Source organism: Suncus etruscus, chromosome 9 (assembly GCF_024139225.1).
Source record: "Suncus etruscus isolate mSunEtr1 chromosome 9, mSunEtr1.pri.cur, whole genome shotgun sequence".
Taxonomy (NCBI): domain Eukaryota; kingdom Metazoa; phylum Chordata; class Mammalia; order Eulipotyphla; family Soricidae; genus Suncus; species Suncus etruscus.
This window is the reverse complement of record NC_064856.1, coordinates 101749274-101762329: the sequence shown is the minus strand read 5'-3', so window position 1 is coordinate 101762329 and position 13056 is coordinate 101749274. Positions and strand designations below refer to the sequence as shown.

Sequence of the window (13056 nt, the reverse complement as noted above, 5' to 3'; positions counted from 1 at the left end):
AAAATTGACAAAATGCGGGCACGGAAAGATAGCACAGCGGCGTTTGCCTTGCAAGCAGCCAATCCAGGACCCAAGGTGGTTGGTTCGAATCCCGGTGTCCCATATGGTCCCCCATGCCTGCCAGGAGCTATTTCTGAGCAGACAGCCAGGAGTCACCCCTGAGCAACGCCGGGTGTGGCCCAAAAACAAAAAAAAAAAAAAAAAAAAAAAAAAAAAACAAATAAACAAACAAAATTGGCAAAATGCATTTATAGTTCTTGTATTCTGGTACCAGGATCCAATTTCTCCAAATAATTAAGCATCGTTTACCACTACTGCACATAAAGCATGTTAGAAGATAAGTGCTTCTGGGGATGAGGGACAGTTGGGAGCACCACACTTGGTTGCTACATAGGTAGCACAAGGGACTCACACTAGGTTTGTAGCCACAGCCATGTGCAAGGCAAGCACCTTAACCTCTGCACTATATCTCTTGTCTAATAAGCGTTGTTTCTTTCCAAATTAAACAGAGGAGACAGATGCTGGGATATGAGAGAGTTTAGTTGAAAATGGGAAATTCAAGGAGGTTTTAGAATAGGTGGTATTTTCACCTAAACTTGGAATGTAGATAGAGTTAAGGAGTGGCAAGCCAACGGGGGAGGGGGGGAGGGAACCGTGGGGCTGTCTGGAGAAAGAAAGGGGTTAGTTCATACAGAGGCCCTAAGTCATGCCTGGCACGTCTTAAGAGGACTGAATAGGAATGCGTAGCAAAAACAAAGGAAAGGTCAGGAAGAGAACAGAATCATAAAAGAGAGTTACTGAGCAGCTGCCAATCTAGCAAAGCACAGCTCTGAGGACCATTGTGAGAATTCCTTGTTTGGAGACCTAATAAGAATCACCCCCACTGTTTGTCATAATGAGGAAGCAGGACATATCAACTAAGAGTAATTTCAATAATCCAAGATATGATGGTGTTGGTGTCTTGCAAAGAAAGGGCAAGAAGTACTATCTGTATTAAAGGTAGCAGAGACAATGATAGAGACAGTTTCAATGACAGGCAAGAAGCAAAAGGGTCAAAAATAGCTTCACGGGGCCGGGAAGGTGGCGCTAGAGGTAAGGTGTCTGCCTTACAAGCGCTAGCCGAGGAACGACCACGGTTCGATCCCCCGGCGTCCCATATGGTCCCCCCAAGCCAGGGGCGATTTCTGAGCACATAGCCAGGAGTAACCCCTGAGCGTCAAACGGGTGTGGCCCAAAAACCAAAAACCAAAAAAAAAAAAAAAAAAAAAATAGCTTCACCTGAGTCAGCCATAGCACAGCAGTAGGGCATTTACCTTGCACCCATCCAACCCCAGATGGGCCCCAGTTCGATTCCCAGCATCCCATGAGGTCCCCATGCCTGCCAGGAGCACTCTGAGTGCAGAGTCAGAAGTAAGCCCTGAGCACCGCCAGGTATGACCCAAAAATAAATAAATAAATAAATAAAATAGGGGGCCGGGCGGTGGCGCTCGAGGTAAGGTGCCTGCCTTACCTGCGCTAGCCTAGGAGACGGACCGCGGTTCGATCCCCCGGCGTCCCATATGGTCCCCCAAGCCAGGAGCGACTTCTGAGCGCATAGCCAGGAGTAACCCCTGAGCGTCACCGGGTGTGGCCCAAAAACAAAAACAAAAAAAAAAAAAAAAAAATAAATAAATAAATAAATAAATAAAAAAAATAGTTTCACCTAGGGCTGGAGTTATAGTAAAGCAGGTAAGGCATTTTGCCTTACATGCAGCCAACCCAGGTTTGATCCCTAGCATCCCATTTGGTCCCTAACCTCTGCCAGGAGTGATCCCTGAGCACAGAGGCAGGAGTAAGCACTGTGGGATGTTGTCTAAAACCAAACCAAAAAACAAGGTTTAGGGGCTGGGAAGGTGGCACTAGAGGTAAGGTATCTGCCTTGCCAGTGCTAGCCTAGGACGGACTGAAGTTCGATCCCCCAGCGTCCCATATGGTCCCCCCAAGCCAGGAGCGATTTCTGAGCGCATAGCCAGGAGTAACCCCTGAGCATCAAATGGGTGTGGTCCAAAAACCAAAAAAAAAAAAAAAAGTTTAGCCTAAATGACTAATGGTATTAATTGAAAGAGGAAGACCTTCTTAGACTTTATTGACATCAACATTGTGATAGATACCAAGATAAAAAGTATTGAGAAATTTAGCAACTCTCTTCCAATAAGGACAAAAGAATTATTAGGGAAGACTAGAATTTTTTTTTTTTTACTGCTAAAATATAGTGCCATTAATCCTCCCATAAAATTCAAGGAAGAGAGTAGAGGGGACAGTCTACTAAGGTAAGTTTGGAGACACCAAATATCTTTTCAAGAAAGTTTAAAATATAAAAAGGCATAAACATTTGGCAAAAATATGGTGTGTTTGTAAAAGTAAATTGTTCAGAATTGCTAGAGGGTCTACTGAAATTTGGATTAAAAGGGGCATCTGAGGGACCAGGGTGATAATCAACAAGTAGGGCACTTGCCTTAATCCCCAGAACCCCATATGGTTCCCCAAGTCTACTGGACTTGCCTTGCAAGCAGCCAATCCAGAACCTAAAGTGGTTGGTTCAAATCCCAGTGTCCCAGATGGTCCCCGTGCCTGCCAGGAGCTATTTCTGAGCAGACAGCCAGCAGTAACCCCTGAGTACTGCCGGGTGTGACCCAAAAACCAAAAAAAAAAAAAAAAGTTTAATGGTTCAGGGTTCCCTTCCAAAGGGGGGGGGGGAATTGTTCTTTGGGGCCACACCATTGATGCTCAGAGGTTATTCCTGGCTATGTGCTCAGAAATCGCTCCTAGCTTGAGGGGGATCCAACAGCAGTCTGTCCTAGGCTAGCGCTTGCAAGATAGAAGCCTTACCTCTAGCGCCACCACTTCGCCTCATAAAGGGAAAAATTTTTAAGCATTTTTAAGCATACTGCTGCTTACTTAAAAAATTATGGGGCCGGGCGGTGGCGCTAAAGGTAAGGTGCCTGCCTTACCTGCGCTAGCCTAGGACGGACCGCGGTTCGATCCCCCGGTGTCCCATATGGTCCCCCAAGCCAGGAGCGACTTCTGAGCTCATAGCCAGGAGTAACCCCTGAGCGTCAAATGGGTGTGGCCCAAAAACAAAAACAAAACAAAACAAAAAAAAAATTATAATAGGGGACTGGAGCAATAGTACAGCCAATAAGGCACTTGCCTTGCATGCAGCCAGCCAGGTTTTGATCTCCAGCATCCCATATGGGTTCCCAAGCACCACCAGGAGAAATTCCTGAGTGTAGAGCCAGGAGTAACCCCTGAACATCACTGGTGTGGCCCAAAAAGCAAGTAATAATTAATGGAATAAATTAGAGAGTTGGAATGATACGATATCAGATAGGGTGTTTGCCTTATAGATGGCCAAACTGGGTTCAATCCTGGGGATCCCGTAAGGTCCCCCCAAGTACTTCCAGGAGTAATTTCTATGTGTAGAGCCAAAAACAAACTCTGAGCACCATGGGTTGGTTCAAAAAGCAAAAAATAAATAAATAAATAAATTAGTTGAAATTTGAAAAAAAATATTTTTTTTAAAAACAGCTTTTTATGTATTTATATATTTATTTATTTATTTTTAGTTTTGGGGCTATACCTGGCAGCCCTCAAAGATTACTCCTGGCTCTGTGCTTAGAAATCACTCCTGGCAGGCTCAGGGACCTTATGGAATACTGGGAATTGAACCAGAGTTCATCCCAGTGCAAGGCAAATGCCCTACTGCTGTACTATCGCTCTGACCCAAAAAAAAAAAAATTTTAAAGAAAAAAGAAAAGTAGAATGAAACTATGCCAACAGAAGACATAAGGATAACTACAAATAAAAATAAAATAATAAAATCTGGGGCCTGAGCAATATATTGCACAGCAGGTAGGTCATTTGCCTTGTGGTGGATCCGGTCCCCACCCCCTCAATCCAGCATTTCATAGGATTCTCCGAGCCTGCCAGAAGTGATTTCTGAGCTCAGAACGAGGAATAAAACCTGAGTGCTGCCAGGAAGGAAGGGAGGGAGGGAGGGAGGGAGGGAGGGAGGGAGGGAGGGAGGGAGGGAGGGAGGGAGGGAGGGAGGGAGGGAGGGAAAGAAAAAATTAGACATTATTCTAAGGGGTAATATGAACCTTCATGGAACTGATGTGGAATTTGGGGAGCAGTTGAGCAATCGGGGATACACGCAACTGTCGATTATAGACAATGTTGAAGCTTATCTCTTAGATGCAAACGCTGACATTCATGTTTCTCCACCCACCCCTGTTTACTGTCATGTGGAAAACACACCAGTGGAATGGCATCGAAGCAGAATCAAACCACAGTATCAAGATTCATCCTGCTGGGCCTCACCAGCAAGGAAGACCAGAAGCCAGTCCTCTTTGCCATCTTCCTGCTGATCTACTCGGTGACTCTCGTGGGCAACCTGGGCATGATCGACCTGATCCGCACCAGCTCTGCCCTCCACACCCCTATGTACTTCCTCCTAAACGTGCTCTCCTTTCTTGACATCTGCAACTCCTCTGTCTTCACTCCAAGGTGCTCGTCAGCCTCCTGACCACCGACCAGTCCATCTCCTTTGCAGCTTGTGTGGTCCAGATGGCCCTCATGATCCTCCATGGCACCGGGGAATGTCTGCTCCTGTCCATCATGGCTTATGACCGATTTGTGGCTATTTGCCACCCTCTCCTCTACCACACCATCATGTCCAAGCGCCTGTGTGTTCAGCTGGTGGTGCTCACCTATGTTGGGGGTGTGTTCATTTCCTCTCTACAGACAGGAAATGTGTTCGCCTTGCCCTATTGTGGTCCCAATCTCATTGATCACTATTTCTGTGACATCCCCCCGTGCTCCAACTGGCCTGCTCAGACACTACCATAGCCAACATCATCTTGCTTGTCTTTTCTGCCCTCGTCACTGTTCCTACGGTTTCTGTCATCTTGGTCTCTTATGCCTATATTCTGGTTACAATCTACAGGATGAGGTCTCTGGAGGCCCAGCGCAAGGCCTTCTCCACCTGTGCCTCCCACCTCACTGCCCTCTGCCTCTTCTACGGAACCGTGTTTCTTGTCTATGTTCAGCCCAACCCTGAAAGTGCATCTGCCTATAACAAGATTCTCTCTGTGTTCTATACCATTGTGATCCCCATGTTGAATCCCCTCGTCTATAGCCTGAGGAATAAAGATGTCAAGGCAGCTCTACAAGTTAGAGTTCTTAACCTAAGAAGAAAAGGAATTTGTTCCAAAGGTGTCTGGTAACTCAAAGTAGAGAAAGAAAATTTAGGGAACCCAGTTGGCATGGCAACAAAGAGAGGCAAAGTTCAGCAAAAGTCTGCCACAAAAATGGTCTTTGCATGCTATCACTGAGAGCATCACCTCTGGATGTTTCCATTACTGTGTGGCTGCCATTGAGAATTATTATAGGTCAGGTATTAGATAAAGTCATCTACATTAAATATTGATACCCTTTCTAGCATCCAACCACACACATATTAGCTTTGACAATTCCAAAGTCTTTTGGTGACTCCTGAAATTCTAGCAAACTCCATTTGCTAACATAGATAGTCTATAACCATTGCATCTGTTTTTCATCTATTGACATACAGCATAAATATCAGTGGTCCCTGACTTACTTATGATGGTTCAACTTAATAATGTCTCATCTTTAACAGTAGTATATGGAGCCAAAGAGATAGTATAACAGGTAAAGCACTTGCTTTGCATGTGCTTGACCCAGGTTTAATTCCCAACATCCTAGACCAACACCAGGAGTAATTTCTGAGTACAGAACCAGGAGTAATTCCAGAGAATCAGGTGTGGCCCCATGCAAAAACAAGTAATACAGAATTAATAAGAACAATACTCAATATGTGTGTATGGAGAAGGGAATGGGATGCTAGGAATTAAACTTGGTTCTTATATATTCGAAGCATGCACTTTACCACTTTGTCACATGCGTGGTCCTGTATTTTAAGTTTTAATTTTGTTCTTTTTCTTATAGTACTGAGTGAAGGCAGTAGAGAGCATCTCCCATTTAGCCAAGAAGTCACTAAGGTAGATGACCATTCTGGTTTTCCCTTTCAGTATAGTATTCAGTTAAAAGACATATTCAACACTATGATAAAACAAACTTTATGTTAGAAAATTTGCCCTAGGCTCATACACATACTTCGAGCACAGTTAAGATAGGTTAGGCTAAAGTTGTGGTTGGTAAGTTGGTAAGTTAGGCCATGTGAGAATATTTTCAACCTATTTTCTATATACAATGAGTTCATGGGATGTACCCCCTCTGTAAGTCAAAGATCTGCACACCCAGAAACAACATCCTACATTTATGATGCCATCTACAGTGGCCTTGGGGACAGGAATAGGACTTCTCACTTCAGAAGTGAGAATGGGATTCTATCTTCCTTCCAACCTTGAGATTTCCCAAATATAGAAAGGAATATTAAATTAAGAAGCGGCTCAAAGGATGTTTCAACTAGAACAATCTTCCCTGCCAAGTTCAGAGGAAGAATTGTCCTTCTGACCATATTAGAGCAATTACCCAATTTTGATATAAAATGAAGCTGGACTTTGTGAGAAAGGAGGGGGGCCCTCCCAGTCCAGAACTCTCCACTGTGAAAAGCCCAGGAAATATGAATGTGCTCTATAGCACTAGGGAGTTATCATTTCTAAATAAATGGCCAATTTAAACTAAATTAAAAGCTTAAAGGCTATATGCAACATCTTTAATCAAAACCACATTATCTTGGTCTTTTGACAAAACCTTTTTATCATAACAGAAATCAATCTTACTAATTTAAGAAGGGGAAATGAGGTGAAATTTGTTGTAAAACGCAACTGTCTCAACTGAAATTCACTCTCTTTGTAAAACTTAAATAAAATTGACTCAACACTCATCTCACGTGTGGTAGAATTCCCACATCCCTGCCATTCTGTTGGGGAAGGTGAGACTGGTGGGAGTGGGATGTTTTCTCATTATCTTGTACCTAATTATCTCGAATTCCAAGTTCCTAAATTCACTGAATTATGCAGTTATGACATATGAATTATGTCAGATTAACTAGTAAATTTAAAGCCATGGGGTAAGGATAGGATGAGTATCAATGGGGAGGAGAGATGATCAAAACATGGCCTTCATAATCCTGGGAAGAGATCAGAGAGAGTGACATTTGGCAGGCAGGATGAATCAACACAAGTAGGTTTAAGTCCCATAAAAGGGGCTGGAGCAATAGCACAGTGGGTAAGGCATTTGCCTTGCATGTTGCTGACCCACGTTCGATCTCCAGCATCCCAAAAGGACCCCTGAACCTGCCAGAAGTAATTTCTGAGTGTAAATCCAGAGGCAACCCCTGAGCACTACTGGGTATGACGCCAAAACCCATTAAAGTAAAAAAAAAAAAAAAAAAAAGAGCAAGAAAGTATTTTCATCTCTAGTAGACAAAACTACATACCCCCTATAATTTCACCAATGTCATCGTGAAGTCTTTTCTAAGACAACTAGCTGATTCATAGTTGAATCTCTTGATCAATGCTTCATGATGTTGAAATTATTTCCAGGCCTTATTTATTCATAGGCTTGAGATGATTTTTTAAATTACCATATTAAATAAGGTTCTACAGAGAAACAGAACCAAGAGGAGGTTGATAGGTAATACATGGGAGAAAAATTTAATAAATAGGCAGTTGATGATAGATGAGCTAGATTGATAGATCATTGGTGACTGATGACAGATAGGTAAAGAAAAAAATTGTAGAATCTGCAATCTACAACCTACCTGAGCCAACCTCAGTGTTATACACAAAAACCAAAAAAACAGGGGCCATTGATACTTCATTCAAACAGAGAGTCCTGCCTTGCCTCCCCTGTGTTTTTCTGTGTGGCCAAAAAACAAGCAAACAAAAAGGACCGTGAACAACAATAGCACTTTGAAGACTGCAGCAAACTTAACTCTTTACTGATACTTGTTTCCTCACCAGTCAGATCCTATTTTGTCCTGAGCTCTCCACTACCAGGAACAACAGTCAGAGACTTGTGTGTGCCTGAAAGATTCCTATGGGGTTCACACGCCCCTACTATGCTGCTGACCTTTGTTTGCATTTCTCTCCTTCCCAACTAAAATAGGATCCAAACTTGGTCATTCATGTCATTCCCCCCACTGAGTTCAGCACAGAGCGTGAGACATCAGCAAGAGTTAGAGCATAATTAGGTTAAGTGTCGTTCACCTATTCCTCTCTGGATTTTGGGCATTGGGGCAATAGATAATTAAAAGAATATTAGGACCAGGGAGATAGGACTGGGGTTAAGGCACTTGATCCTGATTCAATCGCCAGCAATGAGAATAGTCCTCCAGAAATGACCCATGAACACAGAGCCAAGAGTAAGACCAGAGCACAACTAGGTTTGACCCAAACACTCACACACACACACACACACACACACACACACACACACACACACACACACAGAATACTGGTAATTTTTTCCCTCTAAGGCTCAGGCCTTTCATGAAGTCATTAGTACCTGCCTTCAATTAACATAATATTTATTGGGCATATTCTTGTGGTATGGCCTCTGGAAGACACGTTATCCGTGCTATTTATTGAAGCCTCCTAACAATTCAATGGTAGCAGCCCGTGATATGAAGCTTACCACAAAGAGTGGTGAGCACAGTTAGACAAACAACTACACTAACAACTACATGACAATGACAGTGAGAGAGAAAATAAAATGCCAGGCTGGGGTAGGGGTGGGGGAAATGGAAATGTTGATGGTAGGAAAGTTACACTGGTGAAGGGTGGTGTACATTTGATGGCTGAAACCCAACTACCAACATTTCTGTAACCATGTGCTTAAATAAAGAAATTAGTGTGGCCGGAGCTATGGCTGACCCAGGATGGACCGATCCCCCAGCGTCCCACATGGTGCCCCAAGCCAGGAGTGATTTCTAAGCACATAGCCAGGAGTAATCCCTGAGCATCATCGAGTGTGGCCCCAAAACAAAACAAAACAAAACAAAACAAAAAAAAATTATTAAACAAGAAAACTAGTAATAATAAAACATCTTGACAGCAAAGAAAAATTCATGAGTAGATTATACCTATGTTATATATGACAAAACTAAGCATCCATGAAGTTAACTTGCTCGGGTCATACAAGTTAGATTTAGTAGAGCCAGATTCACCCAATTCCAAAACCCAGAAAAATTTACACTTATTGGGGGGGGGGGGATAAGGAGAGAGCACAGGTGGTAAGGCACCTGCCTTGCATGTGGCTAATCTGGGTTTAATCTTCAGCATCCCATATAGTTCTCCCAGTCATCACTAGGAGTGATTCCTGAGTACAGAGCCAAGAGTAACCCCTGGACATCACCAGGTGTGGTCCCAAAACAAAGCAAAATTTTCATTACCTGCTGCCAACATATGCAAAAAGCTGCTCCCATATTTCCCAGCGTGGCCTCCCATCTCATTAATCCCCTGGGGTCTTGACTCAAGAATTCCTATTTTGACTCAAGAATTCTTGACTCAAAACACCTGAAGAGTTAAGTTGAACTAGCAAAAAAGAAATAGGTTAGAGGAGGCATGAGGAATTCGGAAATGGGGGCCAGGGGAAGCTTTGTTCCCTGTCACTGTCATATGCCAAGGAGAGCTCAGCATTACCACTCAGATCCCCAGTGCCACGGTCAAATGTACAAGCACTACACACAGATTATTCAATCCCAGCTCATCACAACAACAAAAGTAAAAGAAAAGTGAAGAGGAAAAGGAAATAATTAGGAAATGACAGGGCTCCTGGTCCCACTGCCTTAGTGCCAGTTCTCTTCCCACTGGACAAAGCCCCAGTTCCTTAAGCTCTTACCTCTCTCCTCCCTCCAACTCCTTCCTATGTCCCTTTTAGTGCTAACATGAAGTTTTCTTGATGAGTCACAACAAATAATGAACCCACTTCTTCCAAGAAGGCAAGTCCATGCTGGCTTCAAGACTAACCAAACAGTGACTCATTGATTGAATCAAAAGTACTGGATTCAAAGAAGTGAAGCTGCTTCCCATAGCTCCCTCTCAGAATCCTTCCTAAAGGAAGTGAAAGAGCTCAAGTCCCAAGACATCAATGTTTTCTTGTGCAAGTGGAGTATTTCAGAAAGATGTAATTGGACCAGAGAGCTAGTACAGAGATGAGGGCAGTTGCCTTGCATGTGACTGACCTTGGTTCAATCCTAGTATCATATATAGTCCCCTGAACCCTGCCACAAGCAATTCTTAAGCATAGAGCCAGGAATAAGCCCTGAGCACTATTAAATGGGTCACCGCCTCCCAAAAAAGATGCAAGCTGTGTAATAGGACAAAACCCTATTTTAACTTCACAGGAAACATGAACTTTCTTAGTACTACCAGTCACCCTATAGACTAATAAAGATAGATGGAAGCAGAGCAGGAAAGATAGTATAGCAGGTAAAGCACTTGCCTTGCATTGACTAACTTGGGTTTGATCCCTGGCATCTCATGTGATGCCCTGTGCCCAGCCAGGAGTGATCCCTAAACATCAGTCGGTGTGCCATCCATTTTTTAATTTAAAAAAGATATGGATGGCGGGCCTGGAGAGATAGCACAGCGGCGTTTGCCTTGGAAGCAGCCGATCCAGGACCAAGGGTGGTTGGTTTGAATCCCAGTGTCGGTCCCCCATGCCTGCCAGGAGCTATTTCTGAGCAGATAGACAGGAGTAACCCCTGAGCACCGCCAGGTGTTGCCCAAAAAACAAAACAAAACAAAAAAAGATATGGATGGAGCCGGAGTGATAGCACAGCTGTAGGGCATTTGCCTTGCATGCAGGTGACCAGAACAGTCCTAGGTTTGATTCTTCGCTTCCTGAGCCTGCCAAGAGCAGTTTCTGAGTGCAGAGCCAGGAATAACCCCTGAGTGCCACCAGGTGTGACCTCCCCCAAAAAAGATATGAAGTAAACTCCATTAGAGGCAATATTAATATGGATTTTCTTCCCAGCTATCAGTAGAGAGATAAATGATAAAGGTGTCCAAAGAAAGGAAAGTGCTTTTCAGCAGTCCTGGGTGAAGAACATATTCCCAGCACTTGAAAGAATACAGGAAGTAAGGCACTTACCTTGCATGTGGCCACACAGACTGACCCTGGTTTGATCCCTGGCACTACATAGGGCTCCCTGAACACCTCCAGGTGCCACTGCTGAGCACTGAACCATGTATGGTTTAACCCCATGCCTGTCCCCCCGAAAAAATAGATCCCAAGGACCAGAGATGTAACTCTGGTAGAACACATGCCTTGCATGTGTGAAATATTAGGTTGTCACTGGTGTTGCGATAAAAAAAATAATAATAGGACCAGAGATATAATACCGTGGAGAACACAGTTGAATTCAATCCCCAACTTCCCACATAGTTCCATGAACCCTACCAGACATAATCCCTGAGTACAGAGGCAGGAGTAATCCTGGAGCACCAACAGAGTCTGTACCTCCCCCTCCAAAATTCTCCAAACACTACCAGAAAAAGTATTGCTCTCCCAAAGAAGGAAGAAATCAAAGCTTTCAACAGTGTCTCGGAAGAACAAAATCTGGGAAAAACTTATCAGATTTCAAGGTCTGGGCTCAAGTGTTTTAGTGTGGTTCAGGGAAAGGTTAGGAATAAATAAAGTTTGAGACATTCTAGTTCAGGATTAGGAGATACCAGAAGGGAAGTAATTGAAATAAAATCCTCAAAAGAAAATATTGTTTTTTGGGGAAAAAATTGTTTGCTCAGGTGAGTAATTTATAGTCCTGATAAAATATCTGTTTGCCCAGAGCCAGCTCTTCAGATAAACTGGCTTGCAGAACATTCATGAAACAGCGAAATTATGTATTGGTTATGTTCACACCTTCCTAAACATGAGTTTCCTGAGACAATTTATGAAGTTCAATTGTCACAGGAAGGCTCAGTTCTTACTCCCAATAACTAAACTATTAACTGTGAGTATAGATAATCACCATCTTCAAACCATACTTACTATTTTTAAAAATCTTGAGCGACATAGTCGGCGTAGTCGATTTTTACCACATTATATTACTTTTCTCTTCCTCAAACAAATCCACATAACTCGATCTTTCTAGCCCCGCCTCCCAACTAGAGGGGGAAATAATGGAGGCACCAAGACCAAACAGGTATAAGCCCACTAAGTAGTTAACTAGACACAGAGGGGACCACACATTCTAGCAGCCCCTGGGGGGAAGAGTGGAGGATATGGGAGGCAGAATGGGAGCGGTTGTGGGAGGACAATTCGGTGGTGGGAATTCCCCTGATTCAATGTAAATATGTACCTGGAATATTACTGTGAATGATATGTAAGCCACTAAAATTAAAATAAAAATTATGTTAAAAAGATCTTGAGTGAGATGCAGAGTGATACTACAGCTGGTACAGCCAAATAAAAAAATTATGGGTGGGGAGCAGAGAGACAGTACCATGGATAGGATGCTTGCCTTGCACACAGTCAATTTGGGTATGATCCCTGGCACCCCATTTGGCACGCTCCAAGCAGACAGCAAGTGATCCTTGCCACAAAGTCAGGAGTAAGCCATGAGCACAGCTGGGTATGGCCCAAAGGCTGAAAAAAAAATTATAAAAAGATGGGCCAAAATGATAATACAGCAGGTAGAGCATGTGCTTTGCGTTAGCTGACTTGGGTTCGATGCCCGGCACCAAGAGCGATCCCTGAGTGCAGAGCCAGGAGTAAACTCTGAGGGAAAAAAAAAGGAATAAACTCTGAGCCCCACCAGACCCCACTTCTCCAAAAATAAAATCATAAGAAGATATCCTGAACTCATGAAACCAGAAAACCATTTCACTCTGCCATGACATTCCTCCAGGACTAAAAGCCCCACCTTGTTCATGGAGAGAATAGACAGTTAACAGGAAACTCATTTCAGCTGCTTGAGACCACTGACTGCCTTGATCAAGAGTCTCACTGTGCCCTGGATGACTAATTAGCACTTATCCAAGGATACAGGTATCATGGGGAACTGAGAATAGCAGGACATTACTATGG

The 13056-nt window shown here is 43.5% G+C and overlaps 2 protein-coding genes across 2 annotated transcripts in view; both read left to right on the top strand.

Annotated features, from left to right (window-relative positions):
• Nucleotides 1-13056, top strand: part of SSRP1 (structure specific recognition protein 1) — a 1220984-nt gene that overhangs the window by 500228 nt on the left and 707700 nt on the right. The window lies entirely within an intron of this gene.
• Nucleotides 4304-5264, top strand: LOC126018713 (olfactory receptor 476-like). The gene is given in 3 exon segments (XM_049780810.1): nt 4304-4544; nt 4547-4852; nt 4933-5264. Coding segments are annotated over 3 exon segments (879 nt in total).